The sequence below is a fragment of the Hypomesus nipponensis genome, chromosome 26 (assembly GCF_054491055.1).
Source record: "Hypomesus nipponensis isolate SF chromosome 26, ASM5449105v1, whole genome shotgun sequence".
Taxonomy (NCBI): Eukaryota; Metazoa; Chordata; class Actinopteri; order Osmeriformes; family Osmeridae; genus Hypomesus; species Hypomesus nipponensis.
In genome coordinates this window covers 589484-609823 of record NC_140386.1, presented here as the reverse complement: position 1 = coordinate 609823, position 20340 = coordinate 589484, and the positions used below count along the sequence as shown (strand labels likewise).

The 20340-nt window shown below is 44.4% G+C and overlaps 1 protein-coding gene across 1 annotated transcript in view; it reads left to right on the top strand.

Moving 5' to 3' along the window:
- The window catches only part of obscna (obscurin, cytoskeletal calmodulin and titin-interacting RhoGEF a), a 51292-nt gene that overhangs the window by 3663 nt on the left and 27289 nt on the right, over positions 1-20340 (top strand). The window contains exons 10-33 of the mRNA XM_084692398.1: positions 210-479; positions 990-1256; positions 1529-1795; positions 2200-2472; positions 2626-2889; positions 3357-3623; positions 4034-4300; positions 4441-4710; positions 4902-5168; positions 5642-5917; positions 6052-6318; positions 6674-6940; positions 7143-7409; positions 8587-8853; positions 9036-9302; positions 12566-12832; positions 13057-13323; positions 13533-13802; positions 14007-14285; positions 14655-14912; positions 16669-16935; positions 17600-17866; positions 18530-18796; positions 19459-19725. Of these exons, the coding sequence (XP_084548524.1) occupies positions 210-479; positions 990-1256; positions 1529-1795; positions 2200-2472; positions 2626-2889; positions 3357-3623; positions 4034-4300; positions 4441-4710; positions 4902-5168; positions 5642-5917; positions 6052-6318; positions 6674-6940; positions 7143-7409; positions 8587-8853; positions 9036-9302; positions 12566-12832; positions 13057-13323; positions 13533-13802; positions 14007-14285; positions 14655-14912; positions 16669-16935; positions 17600-17866; positions 18530-18796; positions 19459-19725 (6432 nt within the window). The remainder of the gene's footprint in view (positions 1-209; positions 480-989; positions 1257-1528; positions 1796-2199; positions 2473-2625; positions 2890-3356; positions 3624-4033; positions 4301-4440; positions 4711-4901; positions 5169-5641; positions 5918-6051; positions 6319-6673; positions 6941-7142; positions 7410-8586; positions 8854-9035; positions 9303-12565; positions 12833-13056; positions 13324-13532; positions 13803-14006; positions 14286-14654; positions 14913-16668; positions 16936-17599; positions 17867-18529; positions 18797-19458; positions 19726-20340) is intronic.

The following is a 20340-nucleotide window of genomic DNA, read 5'->3' as shown; positions in this document are numbered from 1 at the left end:
CCATGTAGCTTAGAAGGAGACTTCTATAATTATATTGGAATTATTTTTGGATTGTCATTGTGCTTATGAATATTCTTGGAGCCTCAATACAGGGCTTGTTACATTGTCAAATACACATGAGTAAAAACATCCAGTACAACACAATGCACACTAAGAACTCCACATGCCCAGATTATCAATAAATGACTCTCCGGTCTGGTCCAACCCAGACCTTCACATCATCATTGTCCAGCGCATGAAGACTGCATCAGTCCTGGAAGGGGAGAGTTGCTCCTTCGAGTGCGTCCTCTCCCATGAGGTCAGCGACGAGCCGAGCTGGAGCGTCAACCGCCAGCCTGCGGTCAACAACAGCCGTCTCCAGCTGGACAGCAAGGGCCGGCGGTACAGGATGACCGTGAGGGACGCCAAGGTGTCGGACGCTGGGGACGTGGTGTTCACCATCAGAGAGCTCAGCTGCAGGACCATGCTGTTTGTGCGAGGTGAGGGTGGGTGTGCTTGATTCGACACGGCGGGCCACCCTGAGCCGTTGGATGACTCCCATACTTGTACAGGATACTTAGACTTGATGTTTGGTTCCTTTAGCAGACGCTTTGATCCAAAGATAGATCTTAGGCTTTCATAGAAAGTTCAATGCAAAATCTAGGATCTGAAGTTCATTGTTTTAACAGTATTTCAGTGGTCAGAGTCAACAGCCTGTATTTCCCAGGAGCAGAAGAAAATAATAATAATAATAAGATCTCAACTATGGTGCAACTATAACATCTCAACTACAGTATATCAGTATAGTATTCTATACCCATAGATACAGCAGAAACTATGACACATATAACTGTTTATCTGTGACTGTGTTTGTGTGTGTATGTTTGTGGTGTCTGTGTGTGTTTGTTTGTTTGTGTGTGTGTCACTGTGGTGAGTGGTGTCTTTGTGGGTATGTTTGTGTTTGTGGGTATGTGTGTGGTGTCTGTGTGTGTGCATGTGTGCGTATGCAGAGAAGACTGTCCACGTGTTTCGAGACATGCTGAATGCCAAGGCCACCCCAGGGGAGGACGCAGAGCTGAGCTGTGAGATCACCAAACCCAAAGCCACCATCCGCTGGCTGAAGGACGGCCACCAGATCCGAGCCAATGCCAGGTACGAGATCAGCGTGGAGGGGCACATGGTCAGGCTGGTCATCAGGAACACCACCATCCGAGACTCTGGGGAGTACTGCTGCGAGGCAGATGGCATTGCCACAAGGGCCAGACTGGAGGTCAGAGGTGAGACTGCTCTGCTTGGTACTTGGATGTCACTGTGTTAGCTGCTACTCATGGGGTCACAGCTAGATAATACCTGATGATGATCACTGGAAGAATGTCACTGGAAGCTTATGTTTGTGATTGGGTCCATGGTGAGTACCATTCCACGATGTAAATAGTGTAGTGGAAGACACCAGTGTATTTGGATACTCTTTAATTGGACTGCTGTATCAGAGCTCCACTGGTTGAGTGTGTGACGGACTATCCCATTCCCCCCCCCCCCCCCCCCGCAGAGCTGCAGCACACGTTTGCGCAGGAGCTGAAGGACACATTGGCAGAGCAGAAGGCCAAGGCAACCCTGGAGTGTGAGACCAGGTGTCCGGCCAAGCGCGTCACCTGGCTCAAGGGCATGTTGGAGCTGAGGGCAGGCAGGAAGTACACCATGAGGCAGAAGGGCGTGGTCCTGTCGCTCACCATCAGTGGCCTGGAGAGAAGCGACACGGACGTGTACACGTGTGATGTCGGCACCATGCAGAGCCGGGCGCTGCTGACCGTGCACGGTGAAGAACCGCCACACTGCCTCTGTTGGCATGTTCCTGGAGGAACTGGTCCCCCCCCCCAATCAGTCACATGAATTGCTTGAAAAATGTTGAACGCTACCATAGTTTAAATGATACAGAGCATTATTGAACACTACAATGTTGAACACCAAAATGTAGAACACCACCATAGTTGAAAATGCTAAAGAGCATCACTGAACACTTCCATGTTGAACACTAAAATGTTGAACAGTACCAATGTTTAAATGACATACAAAATAGATGAAGGGATCGAACTGATGACTTACGATGAACGTTCCAAGACTTTTGCAACCCCATTCTGACCACTGTAGCTAGACCCGGTTGTACAGTGACGCACAGCTGTAGTTTAACATTGACCACGTGTGTGCGCTTTGCTTCCCCAGACCAGAAGGTGCTGATCCAGGAGGAGCTGGAGGACGTGGAGTGTCTGGAGGGGGACACGGCTGTGTTCAGGTGTCGTATCTTTCCCAGCGACTTCAGCGGCGTTAAGTGGTACCTGGACGAGACGCTGCTCTACACCAACCAGCTCAACGAAATCCAGGTGGGAGCGGGCGGCTACCACACGCTGGTCTTCAGACAGCTGGCCCGCAAAGACACAGGAACCATCTCCTTTGAAGCCGGGAGCAAGAGATCCTATGCTTCACTGTTAGTTCGAGGTAACTCACTGCAACCTGGTCCCTCACTGCAGAACTCTACATCTAACTACATGTGATATTCTTGTTTTGAGATTTGAAATCATGATTTGTTACCTTTATTATTGATTTTATTTTACTATTTAAATTTTACGTTTCTTCTCTATACTCCTGAAGAACGACGTCCCACCATCACCAAGGCGTTGGAGGACTGCGAGGCCATTGAGGGCGGCGGCTTGGTGCTGTGGTGTGTGACCTCCAAGCCTTGCCACATCCTGTGGTACAAAGATGGCTGCCTCATGTGGAACTCGTCTAAGTACTACGCCACCCGCTGCGGGACAGAGGCCCGGCTCAATATCCGGGAGGTCAGCAGGAATGACGCAGGGGTATACGAGTGCAGCGCAGGGTCCGTCCTTACCAAGGCTGTGGTCACGGTCAGAGGTGGGCTGCAAAAACTAACTGAGTGTCATAATCTTGATTTTAGATTTTAAATGTAGTTGGAGTTATTTCTTGTATAAATGGCCGGTGACATCATTTAAGTAAACAGTATGTTATTTAAATAAATCTAAACAAGTGAAATTCAATTAATACACTGGCTGAAACGTGTATTTGATTGAAACATAAGAAAGCTCATGAGTAAAATGTATGCACCTTGATTTGATAAGGTATTTTTTCAGTTTAGAACCAATGAGCTCTGGTGATGTGCTTTTTGTGGCTGAACTATTCCGACTAGACATCCGTGTTCTTGTTATGGAGCTTTGTTTTGTGACTTTAGTGGAGCTTCTCAGTACGAACTGTAGTGTTCCTGTCACATTTCCTGAAATTGTGCCATCGGCTGAGGTGAGATGTTAGTGATAATGTTGGCGATGCAAAAGTTGTTTGATGGCTCTCTCGTCTGACTGTTCCAGCCATACCAGCCGAGTTCACCCAGAGTCTCCAGACCATGGAGGCCAGGGAGGGGGAGAGTGTGACCCTGACCTGCGAGTACTCCCTCCCTGGGGTTCCGTACAGCTGGAGGAAGGGCCCGGAGACCCTCAGGGCTTCTGAGAAGTACGTGATGAAGCAGAGGAAGTCCATCATCTCTCTGACCATCACAGCCCTGAAGACAGACGACTCAGGAGACTACAGCTGTTTGTGCCGAGACCACCGGACCACGGCCAGTCTCAAAGTCCACGGTATTGACTTAGTTCACCAAACGTTTGAAGGCTTCGTGTACTCAGACAGGGATACTTTTGGTTGATGTTCCATTATTTGCTGGTCATGGTGTGGTAGATATACTTGGTGTTTGTATCGAGGGTAAAATAACTGACCACAACTGATTGCTATTTCATTCAAATTGTGAGTATAGTATGTCAATTTACTGTAGTTGGAGGTTCAAATACAAACCAAAGCTTTCAAATTCAGTAACATTTGTTATATCTGTGAAATACAATTTCCCACAATTTCCCGTTTGTGTACAAGATTCAGTTATCATTAGTTCACATTATAAAAAACATTACAACATTATTTTTGTATAGCTTGAGTGGAGAATGTTTCGCTGCATTGTTCCACCCAACACCTAACGTTGCTTCTGTTTACTTTGTAGCGATTCCCATAACTTTCAAACAGCAGCTGAAGACCATGCAGGTGGAGGAGGGAAACAGTGTGACGCTACGCTGTGAGCTGTCCAAACCTGGGGTGCCCGTGAAGTGGATGAAAGGCGATGAACTGCTGAAGAACGGAGCCAAGTTTCAGATGAGGAAGAGAGACACCATACTGGAGCTCCTCATCTGGAAAACCGTCCCTGAGGACAGCAGCGTCTACAGCTGTGTGTGTTCAGACCAGTCCACCTCCTCCACCGTCACTGTCACTGGTAAGACCAGTTTTGATGGCCACAAAAAACAATGACTTATCAAGTCTAGCTGGGTTTTTCTGAAAAGCTCCTCTTATTTTGAAGTCTGGCCGGTCAAGAAATATCATCATATCTGACTTGCTATTTTCTAATATTCCTAGCCCTCCCCATCACCTTCATACATAAGTTAAGGAACATCCAGATAGAGGAGGGAAACACCGCTACTATGCGCTGTGAGCTCTCCAAACCCGGACATTCAGTGGAGTGGAGGAAGGGAGGGGAAGAGCTCCTTTCAAATGGAGAGAAGTACCACATCAGGCACAGAGAGCAGCTGGTGGAACTGAGGATTCTTAATGCCAAACCTGAGGACAGTGATATCTACACTTGCATTTGTGACAACATCGAGACCACATCTACTCTCACTGTTAACGGTGAGTGTTGGATTTATTTTATTTTATTGAATCGCTAAATGTCAACATTGCTTTACTGTTCTTTTTCCATGATCAACAAAACCATTTGGATACATGTGTGATTTCATGAAATGTTGCCAATTGAAATCATACCATAGCGTCCCTAGTCAACAGGGCAGAAATGATTTCACCTCTGACCACCACTTTCGTAGCTCTTCCTGTGACCTTCAAACAAAAACTGAAGAACGTGCAGATCATCGAGGGGAACAACCTGACACTGCGCTGTGAGATCTCCAAGCCTGGCGTCCCTGTGGAGTGGAGGATGGGAGAAGATTGCCTGGAAAATGGAGACAAGTACCACATGAAGCAGAGAGATGCTACTGTAGAGATGATGATCAACGAGGTCGTACCGGATGATAGTGGAGTCTACATCTGTGTTTGCCGAGACCACAAGACCAAGGCCACAGTCAAAGTCATCGGTTAGAAGGAGTTTTCTGTTCTGTGTTCTGTATGGCAAACGAGTGGCTGCTTATGCCTAATACAGTCAAATTCACCACACAATCGCTTTGTCTACTGTCCATTTACAGTTTTCTTAGCTTTCTCATTCAATCCACTGTAACAGTGTACCTACCCATCCTGCAACAGTTTGTATATATGGGAGCCACAAAAATAGCTTAGATCATGGTGAAAATTCAGTTGCTAGATAGTGTCAACTTGTTTGTTAACTTTGTCTGGGCAACACTGTACTGCCTCTGTGGAATATTGGTGTTGCTATGAAAGTTTCATTTAATATATTACGTTTTATAACAGTTTTTAAGGTATATTTTGATTCTGCAAAAAAAAGGCATTTGGTTAGATAGACCAGACCTCAACTCTTGAGGAAGACAAAGCTGTTGTACTCTTTGTTGCTAATTGAAGCGATCCCTAACCCAATCTTTGATATCATCTGCAGCTTGTGAAGCCTCATTCAAGGTAGGTCTGAAGAACCAGGAAGCAGCAGAAGGCCACAATGTGACCCTACACTGTGAGCTTTCCAAGCCTGGAGTCCTACTTCACTGGTGGAAGGGGGAGAAGGAGGTGTCTGAGGGCCTGTTTGGAGGAAGGTTCCTGATGAAACAAGAGGGGAAGATAGCCGAGATGACTATTCAGAACGTGCAACCAGAGGACGCAGGGAAATACAGTTGTGTGACTGGAGACCAGAAGACCACTGCTGAATTAAATGTCAAGGGTGAGTAAACCAACGGACCAAAGTATTCTAACGAAACATGAATATGCAAGCGATACATTTGGTATTTGACAAATGGTGCAGGTAAGTCGTTCTGACTAAATGAGCCTTGCTAATATCTTTTTATGGGTCACCAGGACTCCCTGTTACATTCAAGCGAGAGCTCCAGAAGCTTTCTGTTAAAGAAGGGGACAGTGGGGCCTTCAGCTGTGAGCTCTCCAGGCCCGAAGCCCCTGTGGACTGGAGGAGAGGAAGAGTCATCCTGAAGTCTGGAGACAAGTACGAGATGAAGCAGGAGGGACGCATCACCAGGCTGGTCATCCACAACGTAGAAGAGGGGGATGCTGGGAAATACACCTGTCAGACCAAAGACAACCAATCGACAGCTGAGCTTATTGTCAGGGGTAAGAACTACAGCCAGAACTACAGTAAAAAAACATTGGACTGTGTATTTGCAGTATGGTGTTTCCTCATAAAGGGTGTAGATTCAAATACACGCTGGGTGGTCTCTCGTTCTGCGTTTATCCAAGAGAGGTCAGCACAAAACAAGTGTATCCTCCTGAGCAACTGTGAAACCGGCATGCATTTATTTATATTGATAAATAAATACAATGCAGAGATGATACATTGTCCTGGTAATTAACGTACATGTAGATTTTGCATTTTTTGAACTTTGGGTAACATAAGGACAACCATAGATAATTTGCATATTTAGATTTATTATTATTAATACATTGCTTTAACAAAAATGTATCCCAGGCCTACCAGCCACTTTCAAACAGCAGCTGAGGAACCAAGAGGTTGAGGAGGGTGACAGCGTTACGTTGAACTGCGAGCTCTCCAAACCTGCCCCCTCGGTGGAGTGGAGGAGAGGAGAGGAGGTGCTGAGGAGTGGAGAGAAGTACCAAATGAGGAAGAAGGACCAGCTGCTGGAGCTGAAGATAACCGACGCCAACCTTGAGGACTGCGGAGAGTACACCTGCGTTTGTGGCGAGCAGAGGACAACAGCTAGTGTCATCGTGAATGGTAGGCGGGTTCCATTTCCGCTATTGTCCAAACTCAACCAGGAGGTTATTTTATTGTGTGTTGGGAAATGTTAAATTGAAATCTGGGAGAAAGGAACATACTTGATAACATAACTGGTAACATTGGTTTAAATACAATCCATACAGTATTGGTCAGTAATACATGCTAATTATTAAAAATAAATGTTCATTGCGTGTTGTAGAGCCTCCCATCACCTTTATAGAGGAGCTGAAGAATGTGAAGGTGGAGGAGGGCAACGGCATAGCCCTGCGCTGTGAGCTGTCCAGGCCCGGAGCTCCTGTGGAGTGGAGGAGAGGCCTGGACCTGCTGGCGAACGGAGAGAGGTACCAGATGAAGCAGAAAGACGCCGCGCTAGAGCTGCTCATCCGCAGGAGCCTGCCCGACGACAGCGGCGTGTACACCTGCGCGTGCGCAGGCGCCAAAACCATCGCCACCGTAGTTGTCACGGGTGAGGAGGGCACTGTGGTTGACGAGGAGGAATCTTCCGTGGAGATGTGTGTTTTCGATGTTTGGAAACACACAGCTAGTGTTGCTTTACTCATATTTGATATTAATTGAGATTTGTGGCTGGACTCATAATGTGGACCATAGTAAAAACAATGGCAACACTTCATATTAAAGTTACATTAACTATATAGTAACACCATTGTAAGTACATTATAATGCTACAGTCTTAAGTGTTAGTGGTATAGGTTATTATAAAAGTGTAAGAAGGCACAGTTTGAGAGAGGGGTGTAATGTGGATGTTGTAATGGGGCAGTTGAAGGTTATTCAACCAAAACAGAAGATTGATGTTCAAGTCTTTTATTGTCAGATGCACAGAACAACACAAGGCCAGACTGGGCACTTCTTAGGACAAGACAACACAAAGCAACCTGGCATGACATGACATATAAGTACTCAGAACATAGATTACAGCTATGATAAGCTTAAATACAATACATTAAATATACAAAACAATATACAATACAGTATTCTAAACTTCTAATCCACATAACACGTAGTACTAACCTTATAACCTATACTAACCAAAAGACAAGTACGGTACAATTAGTAAAATATTGCTGAAGCTGAAAGTGCAACCAGTGGCTGAAAGTGACAGTATGTAAAGATCAATACCAATCCTACCAAGTGTGACTAGTGTAATGACTTTATCCCTAAACCATAATGAAGTGTAACTACATAGAAGCTTCTATCTAAAAAATGTTGCAAATGTATCGACTGTCGCTACTAGATTTAGTGACTTTTCACCTTCCCTAAGGACTACAAATCGTATCAAGCAAAAGAACCTTTAACTGCTTTGTGAATGACGTCACATTTGCCTTTCTTAGTTTTCTAGCATTCCCAATGTTTATAGAAATAGGCTATGTTTGATCTGTAATTGTACTTCCGTATTGTCCAAGCTGCTATGTCTACACAGAGGTACATCTACAGATCTAAAGGTTGACGCAATATATGATGTAATCATGTAATCTAGTGACTTTAAACATTTCAGATAGTTAATAATATTTTTGGGCAACACTGACTACAATGTTGTTACTGTTGGTATTGCTGTGTAGTTAAGTCACATGGTAGTAGTCAACCTGTCATCACTCTGTGACTGTTTGCATGTTACTGCCCCTCAGCCATCCCAGTGGCCTTCAAACAGAAGCTTAAGAGCCAGGAGGTGTTGGAGGAGGGCAGTGTTTCCCTGCGCTGTGAACTGTCCAAACCAGGGATCCCCGTGGCGTGGAGGAAGGGAGAGAAGATCCTCGAGGGCCAAGACAAGTACCTCATGAAGCAGGAGGGCAAAGTGGCTGAGATGCACATCAGCAAGGTCTGTCTACAGGATGCCGGGGAATACAGCTGTGTCGCAGGAGAAGTCAAGACCACGGCAGACATCAAAGTGAGAGGTACAAAATCCCATGCAAATGTGTGGATTGTTGATTCAGATCTGGAGGTCTTAGCATTCTTCTGGATTTTTTTCCTTAATAATCGTTAATCGAAAATGGTTGAAAAGATGCCTGAATAACATGAGTTTAGTTAGCAAAGACAAGGCTCATGAGTGGATTCCATCTGCAATGTGCTTTGTCAGCTCTTCCCATCACCTTTGAGCGAGAGGTCCAAAACATGGAGGTCACAGAAGGGGACAGTGGGGCCTTCAACTGTGAGCTCTCCAGGCCCGAAGCCCCTGTGGACTGGAGGAGAGGAAGAGTCATCCTCAAGTCTGGAGACAAGTACGAGATGAAGCAGGAGGGACGCATCACCAGGCTGGTCATCCACAACGTAGAAGAGGGGGATGCTGGGAAATACACCTGTCAGACTAAAGACAACCAATCGACAGCTGAGCTCACTGTCAGAGGTAAGATTCCTTAGTGTTGGTTCAGCCATTTTTCTAGCTTCTTCCACCTTCAAATTCAATAAAACAACTTTACTGTCCATCTCCATATGGGTTGAACATTTTCTTCAGACAGAGGCTAAAACAAACAAAAATATAACTGCAAGCAGTAATGGCGGATTCCTCCAAACACTGCGAACCATTGAAAAATGTTTATTTTTGACAAATTGTAACTGTATAGAAAAATGTATGCTGCAGAATTACCAATGGCATACCAAATCTGAAATGCAATACCATCAAGATCCACAAGGGCCTTTATTTCAAGCCAGTAAGTGAAGGAAGGGGGCTTGGTGAGCTTATCCATTCCAGAAAGCCTTGTATCTTTATGCATTAAGGCGTGGCCTGTAGCGCCACCTATGGGTAATGGTGGACCATTTGTGGTGTGGTAGTTACTCTTGGCCTATACTATTAATGTTTCAGGATTTTAAAAACTTTTTACCATTGCATATAAAATCGGAAATGCAATACCAACAGGATCCACATGGGCTTTGGGTAAAGTGTGGTAGTTACTCTTGGCCTGTACTGTCAATGTGTCAGGATTTGGAGACCTTTTTACTATTGCATACAAAGTAGGAAATGCAATGACACCAAGGTCCTCAAGGGCCTATGCTGATATTCAAGGAATGAGTGGGGGCTTGGTCAGCCCACACAGTCCTGATATGTTGCGTGTGTGTCTTGCCAAGCCCGCGCGTGTCAAGGGAAGAATGAGTGTCTGAGAATTTGGAGCATGCGCGGGGAGGAGCAGGGGACACATTTCATTGTAAATTTCCCTAGAAATTAGCCAAGCATGCATGTTTCAAAGATTCACCAAAAATCGACCTTTCATCTTAGAGTCAACTTTTTCTCAGATTTGTGTACTAAACATTCTCAAGAGTCTTCATATGAACTTGTTTGACTGGCTTACGTGTAAAGCATTGCGAACCATTGAAAAATGTATATTCTTGACAAATTGTAACTGTATAGAAAAATCAATGCTGCAGAATTTCCAATGGGATACCAAATCTGAAATGCAATAACATCAAGATCCACAAGGGCCTTTATTTCAAGCCAAGAAGTGAAGCGCTTTAATCTTCACAAGAAGTGAAGTGCTTTGTGCTTTAGGGCGTGGCCTGTAGCGACACCTATTGGTAATGGTGGGCCATTTGTGGTGTGGTAGTTACTCTTGGCCTATACTATCAATGTTTCAGGATGTTTTTAACTTTTTACCATTGCATACAAAATCGGAAATGCAATACCAACAAGATCCACATGGGCTTTTGTTAAAGTGTTGTTGTTACTCTTGGCCTTTACTATCAATGTTTCAGGATTTGGAGAACTTTTTACCATGGCAAACAAAATCTGAAATGCAATACCATCAAGATCCACATGGCCTTTGCAAAAGACCAAGGAACACTCTCCTGAAATGTTGCGTGTGCGTCTTGCCAAGCCCGCGCGTGTGTCAAGGGAAGACCTATGGGTAATAGTGGGCCATTTGTGGTGTGGTAGTTACTCTTGGTCTATACTATCAATGTTTCAGGATTTTTATAACTTTTTACCATTGTATACAAAATCGGAAAAGCAATACCAACAAGATCCACATGGGCTTTTTGTTAAAGTGTTTCTTTGCCTATACTATCTATGTTTCAGGATTTTGAGACCTTTTTACCATTGCATACAAAATCGGAAATGCAATACCATCAAGAGCCACATGGGCCTTTTTTTCAAGCCAATAAGTGAAGGGAGGGGGCTTGGTGAGCCTATCCATTCCAGAAAGCCTTGTATATTTGTGCTTTTTGGCGTGGCCTGTAGCGCCACCTATGGGTAATGGTGGGCCATTTGTGGTGTGGTAGTTACTCTTGGTCTATACTATCAATGTTTCAGGATTTTTATAACTTTTTACCATTGCATACAAAATCGGAAATGCAATACCAACAAGATCCACATGGGCTTTTGTTAAAGTGTTTCTCGGCCTACACTATCAATGTTTCAGGATTTGAGACCTTTTTACCATTGCATACAAAATCGGAAATGCAATACCATCAAGAGCCACATGGGCCTTTGCTAAAGACCAAGGAATGAGTGGGGGCTTGGTCAGCCCACACTCTCCTGAAATGTTGCGTGTGCGTCTTGGCCGCGCGTGTGTCAAGGGAAGGCTGAGTGTGTGTGAGATTTTGGAGCACGCGCGGGGAGGAGCAAGGGAGACATTCATTGGAAATTTGCCTAGAAATTAGCCAAGCAAGCATGTTTCAAATATTCACCAAAAATCGACCTTTCATCTTACAGTCAACTTTTTCACAGATTTGTGTTATGAACATTCTCAAGAGTTTTCATATGAACTTGTGATTGAATCAGAGTATCAGTTTTTGAATGGCTGATGTGTAAAGCATAATTTTAGCGTTAGCGATAAGTTCAATTTGCTTTATATCAATCATTTTTTGAGATATGAATTTGCCTTTGCACATGGTAACATGTTGTAGTGTCTTCCTCCGATCTACCAAGTTTAGTGTTGATATCTCAAAGATTTGCTGAGACATGACTTCACATCCTGTTTTGCGGCTTTTCTGATGAATTTGATTGGCTGTACCGGACAGACGGTTATGAGGATCAAAATTCCTTTGATAACTTTTGTGAGGCTTGGTCTGAAGATCATCTCTGGTGATTTTGAAGAAGATATGACAAAAATTGTAGGAGGAGTAGGCTTTCAAAGGTTTTTGATAAAACCGGAAATGGCGGGAAATCTATATAACCGGAAATTAACGCCATGGTGTGCGTTGAACTCGGCTTGATCCAGGGAATCCAATGGTACCTCATTTTTGAAAATGAGTCATACGGTTCAAAAGTTGCGTGTGTAAACACAAGTCCAACTTTGACCCATTGGTGGCGCTAGAGTGGTCTAATGGGAGACATGAAACTTGGTGTAGGTATAGAAGAAACTGTCCTTAATGAGTGTGCCAAATTTCACAAAAAGTTGTCGATGGGGTCTAGGGGCTGCCATTGACTCCCATGGTACAAGAATTACAAATAATAAAACCACCAATAACAATAGGTTTCCTCCTTACGGAGGAATCCTAATAAAGATAAACAAAAATAATATAAGTAAAACCCACACAACTGTAATGCAGCCCTACGGTAGTTTACCTTTTAAATTAAATGAATCGGAAAAAAAGCATCATTGCTCTGTACTGCACTCATGATCATGATCACAAGATCATGACTGGATGAGTCAAGTCCTTCGTCTTGCTTTCCAGCTCCTCCAGTGACTTTCAAGGTGAAACTGAAGAACCAGGAGGTTGAGGAGGAGAACAGCGTGACTCTGCACTGTGAGCTCTCCAAACCTGGACTCGCCGTAGAGTGGAGGAGAGGGGATGAACTGCTGAAGAATGGAGTCAAGTACCAGATCAAGAAGAGAGACGCCACTGCGGAGCTGGTCATCAGGAAAGCTTCTCTCGGGGACAGCGGCGTCTACAGCTGTGTCTTCGCAGACATCAGAACCGCAGCGACAATCAAAATCACCGGTAGGAACATTGAATTAACCTCTCAAGAAGCATAATAGCGATTGGATTGGACGAGGCTTAGAGGAGGCTGCCAGCCCAAACACACCCCTCTAATCTAATTGTCTTCATCTCACTAAATGTCTTTTGCGATAAATGAGGGAAAACTGAAAACGTGCGTATCCGTGTTAAGGACAAGGTGCCTGTACCTCCGTGTTGACGTTAACGGTGAACTGTCATGTCCCCAGCCATCCCCCTCACCTTCAAGATGGGGCTGAAGAACCAGGAGGCCCCAGAGGGGGGCAATGTGACTCTGTGCTGTGAGCTGTCCAAGGCGGGTGTACCCGTGCGGTGGTGGAGGGGCGAGGAGGAGATAAGCTCCGGGGGCAGGTACCAGATGATGCTAGAGGGGAAGGTGGCGGAGATGCACATAAGGAACATTCAGCCGGAGGACGTGGGCGAGTATAGCTGCGTTTTTGGAGATCAGAAGACCACTGCTGAGGTCAACGTTAGAGGTCTGGACAGATTGCTGACTCATGATAAAAAAGCATGACGTGACATATATTCAATCGTATCGTCTTATCGCTTTCGTACCACGTTGACGTTTCCTTGGCGTTTGTTGTTTATCTAAAAGCAATACGTGCATGTTAAGGTTAAGTTCAAATCCAGGTCCGTCGTCATGACTCCTAAATGGCGTGTGTAAGAACCCCCGGTTCTGTTTCAGCTGCTGCGTCCGTGTTCTTCGAGAAGGAGCTGGAGAGCCAGGAGGTGACGGAGGGGAAGTCCGTCTTGCTGTCCTGCGAGATCTCCAGTGCCAACGTCCCAGTCACCTGGAAGAGAGGCAGCAGGCCGGTCGAAGAGGGAGACAGGTTTACCGTGAGGAAGAAGGGCCGTGTGCACACGTTACAAATCACAAAGTTGCGCCTGGAGGATGCTGGGGAATATAGTTGCATCACCAGGGGGAAGAAGACGGTGGCCACTCTGATTGTTAGAGGTACGGAGCCAGCCCTACTCTCTCTGTCTCTCTGTCTCGCTTTCTCTCTCTCTCTCTGTCTCTCAGTGTCTCTCTCTCTTTCTCTCTGTCTCTGTCTCGCTCTTTCTTTCTCTCTCAGTCTATTTCTCAGTCTCTCTCACTTACTTCAGATTGTAGGTACAACGGTTTCTTAATGGCAACGTCGTTTTTGTCCCTGGTCCCCAGAGCGTGTACGAATTCTATCGGGGCTGAGTGACATGACGGTGACTGCCGGTGAGGACGCGGTGTTCACGTGCGAGCTGTCTGTCGCGGGCATGAATGAGGTGTCATGGTGGCTCGGCTCCAGCCCGCTGCAGAAGAACGAGATGAACCAGATGATGTGCGAGGGTCACCTGCACACCCTAGTGCTGACCATGACCACCCCGGAGGAGACCGGCACGGTGGCCTTCGTGGTTGGGGAGGAGAGGACCTCTGCACGCCTGCTTGTGGTCCCCAAACCTATGGGTGAGGGGGAAAGGATGGAGGGGCGGGATGGTGGGTGAGGACAGAGTGGAGATGTGGTGTGAGGGCAGAGTGAAAGGGAGGTGGGTGAGGACAGGATGGAGGGCTGGTAGGTGAGGGCAAAGTGGAGGGGAGGTGGGTGAGGGCAGAGTGGAGGGGGAGGTAGGTTGGGGAAAAAGCAAGGCAGGTGACAGTTGCACACATAATACGGATCACTGCTGTAGGCTTGTGTTTGAGTGGAGAAATATCATTTAAAATAAACTGTATTTTCCCCATTAGAATAGTTTTTACCCACAGTATCCTTTAAAATCCAGCGTTAAACAGTAGAACTGTACACATTTCGGCTTCACTAACATCAGCGTTTGACAATAGTCTTGATTGAGGAGAAACCGAAGGATGTCGACGCGACTGAGGGAGAAACGGCTGTGTTCTCCTGTATAACCTCTGACCTCACCACCCCCATCACCTGGCGCTGCAACAACGTCCCCCTTCTGATGGGAGACAAGTATGAGACACAGAAAGAGGGCCGAAGAAACCTCCTGCTCATCCACCAGGTGGAGGTAGAAGACGCAGGGATATACTCCTGTGACACCGGAGACATGCAGAGTCGAGCCAGCCTCACTGTCACAGGTACAGATACGTCTAGTCTATAATCAGGCTACTATTTGAACATATAATAGCGAACCATATTTTAGCACACAGTTTAAATGAATTCCTTTGAAAGACAAAGGTTTTACTGAATAGCCAGTGAACAAGGTTGTTAAGTCTAAACATCCCCACAAGAAAAAATATAATGTAACATATTGATACATAACATGATAACATAAATATAGTAAACATATATGTAATTCAGTTTTTCACAATTGCTAAAACACATTTCAAGAACATGGATTTTAGATTTTGAAACACTGGATTTTGGTGTTTTAACACCCATTGACACTTTCCTGATGTATGACTATGTTTAGCCTGTGTTCTGCACCTCTCTTTTGCCAACTGTCTCTGGGGGGGGGGCCCACTCACTGAATTCCTCCCAAGGTTATTACATTTTTTCTCCTCTAGTTAGTTTTTAGGGGAGTTTTCCCCTGTCTTCCTTGAGGGTTGAGGTTGGCTGAGGGGCAGTTCTATCAGTGTATGTGGTCATAGACCTTTAACCACAACACAGAGAAAAACTCTTTAATTGGGTTGAGAAAAGGGCTATATGGTGGAAGGTAAACATTTACAGCAAAAAAGGCTGGTTGATGTTGAACTATTCTTGTATATCATGGACACCACGGTAAAAGCTGACATTGTCCCAAACCACCATTAGAAACAAGTGTGAACAATTTGGAGTCATTGTGTTTTACAGATGACAACTGTGTTGTAGTTGTGTTTGCCTGTGTTTACTATTTTGCAGAACAAGTGCACCACAGGGCAAAATGTGTTGGTAACACTTTATAATAGCTACACACAATTCATAAATTATTAAGCATTTGTTACCTATTAGTTAACGGTTTGTTCACCATTAGTTATTTATTGTTCATACAAAATGTATAATTAGTAAAGCATTTGTTTAGCTTGGCTGCCAGCCCAATTTCTCCCCGCCCACAAAAAAATTTGGTTGGGAAGTTGGGTCTGGAGGGTCTCGTATTGGTAACAACTACATAAAACCAGGATCGGGACGGACCAATGAAATTGCCAGGGCGGGCTTTATACGATGATGGACAGATGATCAACAGTAACGTAATCGACAACGTCACAAAAGAGCCCTTGTGTTGAATTTGTTTTCAGCAAACAACATATTACGTTGCTCTGATTGGTTGTAGGTCTATCCAATTGAGCGAAGAGGCATTTGTTTTACGAGTTCGGTTGAAACACGCCCCGTAGTCACAGCCCAACGGAGAGTTTTCAGACTCATATTCTGACTAGAATTATGAGTATGACAACGTCAGTCTAGCATTTGTTCACACAGTTAGGGTTAGGGTTAAGGTTTAGGATTAGGGTTTAGGGTTATGCTTTACTAATGATACATTTTGTATGAACAATAAATAACTAATGGTGAACAAACCATTAACTAATAGGTAACAAATGCTAATAAATTATGATTTGTGTAGTTATTATGAAGTGTTATCAATGTGTTTAGTGAATGAGAATGTGTTTAGAGTTTTGCCAAAACAGTGACAAATTGGTTTAGTTCACTGAACATTTGATTCAGAGAATGTGGTTTAGTGTTTTAGCAATTGTGAAAAACTGTAATAAAGAATAAATAATGTATATATTTTATATACAATATAAAATAACAATAAATACACTTACTATCAATTGTTACCACAACATACTGTAATCTATCAACATAACATGATCGTTGTCAAATAAAGACGTCTTCATCCTCTCAATCTCTATCACGCAGAGCTGCCTCCCTGCTTCCAGGAGCAGCTACAGAGTGTCGAGGCTGAGGAGGGGGGCACAGCCTTCCTGTACTGTGAGCTGTCCAAACCGGGGATCCCAGTACAGTGGAGGAAGGGTAGACTGCCTCTGAAGGCCAGCAGGAAGTATGAGATGAAGCAGGATGGAGGAGTGTTCCAGCTCCACATCCACCATCTCACCATGGACGACAGTGGCAGCTACACCTGTCTGGCAGGGGGGGTGGAGACCACGGCCTCCGTGGAAGTCAAGGGTGTGTTTGTGTGTGTTTATGTGTATGTGTATTCTGTATAATACTCTAGCTAAAACCATGCCCTTCCATTTGTTTTACAGTTTTCTAGAAAAGACCACCTGAACTTGTAGATAATTGAATATTTGGGGGGGGCGGGGGGAAGGGCATTGAAAGTTTGTTAATCAACAATCTTCACTTCCCTACCTTTCTATATAAAGAAGACTACAGGGCAACTCTTTACTTGAAGTTATATTAACTTCTAAATTACTTCATAGTAATATCTATTGTGAAAACATCATACGTACATAAGAACTGCAAAGAAGGTACACTTCATTACTGTTTAGTGGTATTAGTTATTTCCCAAGTGAAACTTGGTATGGGAAAGGTCGGCCTTTTCAAGGGTACGTGTTGACTTTGATCTTGTCACCTTTAACTGCCCCTTTACAACATCCACTTAGCCCTTACGCCGCTCCCCCATACCGTGCTTTCTTACATTTGAGTAAAAATCTATATTGCTAACGCTTAACAACACTTATTTAAATAGCACCTCCTATATAACTACTTTCATTTAGCTATGTGGTAGTCAATGTAAATTAAATGTAAAGTGTAGCCGACTACAGTTAAAAACTAGTCATATTTAACCAAATATTTTCGGACGTTTAATGATATTGTGTCCCCTCCCCAGAGCTGCCTCCCTGCTTCCAGGAGCAGCTACAGAGTGTCGAGGCTGATGAGGGGGGCACAGCCTTCCTGCACTGTGAGCTGTCCAAACCGGGGATCCCAGTGCAGTGGAGGAAGGGTAGACTGCCTCTGAAGGCCAGCAGGAAGTATGAGATGAAGCAGGATGGAGGAGTGTTCCAGCTCCACATCCACCATCTCACCATGGACGACAGTGGCAGCTACACCTGTCTTGCAGGGGGGGTGGAGACCACGGCCTCCGTGGAAGTCAAGGGTGTGTTTGTGTGTGTTTATGTGTATGTGTATTCTGTATAGTACTCTAGCTAAAACCATGCCCTTCCATTTTTTTTTACAGTTTTCTAGAAAAGACCACCTGAACTTGTAGATAATTGAATATTTGGGGGGGCGGGGGGAAGGGCATTGAAAGTTTGTTAATCAACAATCTTCACTTCCCTACCTTTCTATATAAAGAAGACTACAGGGCAACTCTTTACTTGAAGTTATATTAACTTCTAAATTACTTCATAGTAATATCTATTGTGAAAACATCATATGTACATAGGAACTGCAAAGAAGGTACACTTCATTACTGTTTAGTGGTATTAGTTATTTCCCAAGTGAAACTTGGTATGGGAAAGGTCGGCCTTTTCAAGGGTACGTGTTGACTTTGATCTTGTCACCTTTAACTGCCCCTTTACAACATCCACTTAGCCCTTACGCCGCTCCCCCATACCGTGCTTTCTTACATTTGAGTAAAAATCTATATTGCTAACGCTTAACAACACTTATTTGAATAGCACCTCCTATATAACTACTTTCATTTAGCTATGTGGTAGTCAATGTAAATTAAATGTAAAGTGTAGCCGACTACAGTTAAAAACTAGTCATATTTAACCAAATATTTTCGGACGTTTAATGATATTGTGTCCCTCCCCAGAGCTGGCTCCCTGGTTCCAGGAGCAGCTACAGAGTGTCGAGGCTGAGGAGGGGGGCACAGCCTTCCTGCACTGTGAGCTGTCCAAACCGGGGATCCCAGTGCAGTGGAGGAAGGGTAGACTGCCTCTGAAGGCCAGCAGGAAGTATGAGATGAAGCAGGATGGAGGAGTGTTCCAGCTCCACATCCACCATCTCACCATGGACGACAGTGGCAGCTACACCTGTCTTGCAGGGGGGGTGGAGACCACGGCCTCCGTGGAAGTCAAGGGTGTGTTTGTGTGTGTTTATGTGTATGTGTATTCTGTATAGTACTCTAGCTAAAACCATGCCCTTCCATTTTTTTTACAGTTTTCTAGAAAAGACCACCTGAACTTGTAGATAATTGAATATTTGGGGGGGCGGGGGGAAGGGCATTGAAAGTTTGTTAATCAACAATCTTCACTTCCCTACCTTTCTATATAAAGAAGACTACAGGGCAACTCTTTACTTGAAGTTATATTAACTTCTAAATTACTTCATAGTAATATCTATTGTGAAAACATCATATGTACATAGGAACTGCAAAGAAGGTACACTTCATTACTGTTTAGTGGTATTAGTTATTTCCCAAGTGAAACTTGGTATGGGAAAGGTCGGCCTTTTCAAGGGTACGTGTTGACTTTGATCTTGTCACCTTTAACTGCCCCTTTACAACATCCACTTAGCCCTTACGCCGCTCCCCCATACCGTGCTTTCTTACATTTGAGTAAAAATCTATATTGCTAACGCTTAACAACACTTATTTGAATAGCACCTCCTATATAACTACTTTCATTTAGCTATGTGGTAGTCAATGTAAATTAAATGTAAAGTGTAGCCGACTACAGTTAAAAACTAGTCATATTTAACCAAATATTTTCGGACGTTTAATGATATTGTGTCCCTCCCCAGAGCTGGCTCCCTGGTTCCAGGAGCAGCTACAGAGTGTCGAGGCTGAGGAGGGGGGCACAGCCTTCCTGCACTGTGAGCTGTCCAAACCGGGGATCCCAGTGCAGTGGAGGAAGGGTAGACTGCCTCTGAAGGCCAGCAGGAAGTATGAGATGAAGCAGGATGGAGGAGTGTTCCAGCTCCACATCCACCATCTCACCATGGACGACAGTGGCAGCTACACCTGTCTTGCAGGCGGGGTGGAGACCACGGCCTTTGTGGAAGTCAAAGGTGTGTTTGTGTGTGTTTACATGTGTGTGTGTCTGTATAGTTCTGTAGCTAAAACCATGCCCTTCCATTTTTTTTACAGTTTTCTAGAAAAGACCATCTGAACCTTTATGTAATTTAATATTTTTTGGGGGCGGGGACATTGAAAGGTTATTTATCAACCAAATGTAGCCTACTATTGATACTTATAAATATATTTACTTGCCTCCCTTTCTGTAGAAAAGATGACAGGACAACACATGATGTTAATGTTACATTAACTTTCATGTAACTACATAGCAATATCAATAGCACCAACATTATGGTGACAAAACACTGATATGTAGGTCTCCATTACGATTTTGTGGTACAAGTTATTACAAAAGTGAATCTTGGAATGGGGGATGTTGGTCTTTCCAGGGCTATGTGGATGCTAACATTGATCTTGTTTTGGTATCACAACCTTAACTGGGCCTTTACAACATCTACTCACCCCTGACCCCCACCCCCCATACTGTGCATTTTTACACTTTTGTATTACGTAACCTAAAGTAATTCAAACCCTTGATTTAAACTGCAATTCCTATATCCCTACAATGTTTTAACCATAGATATTGCTATGTAGCTATGTGATAGTTA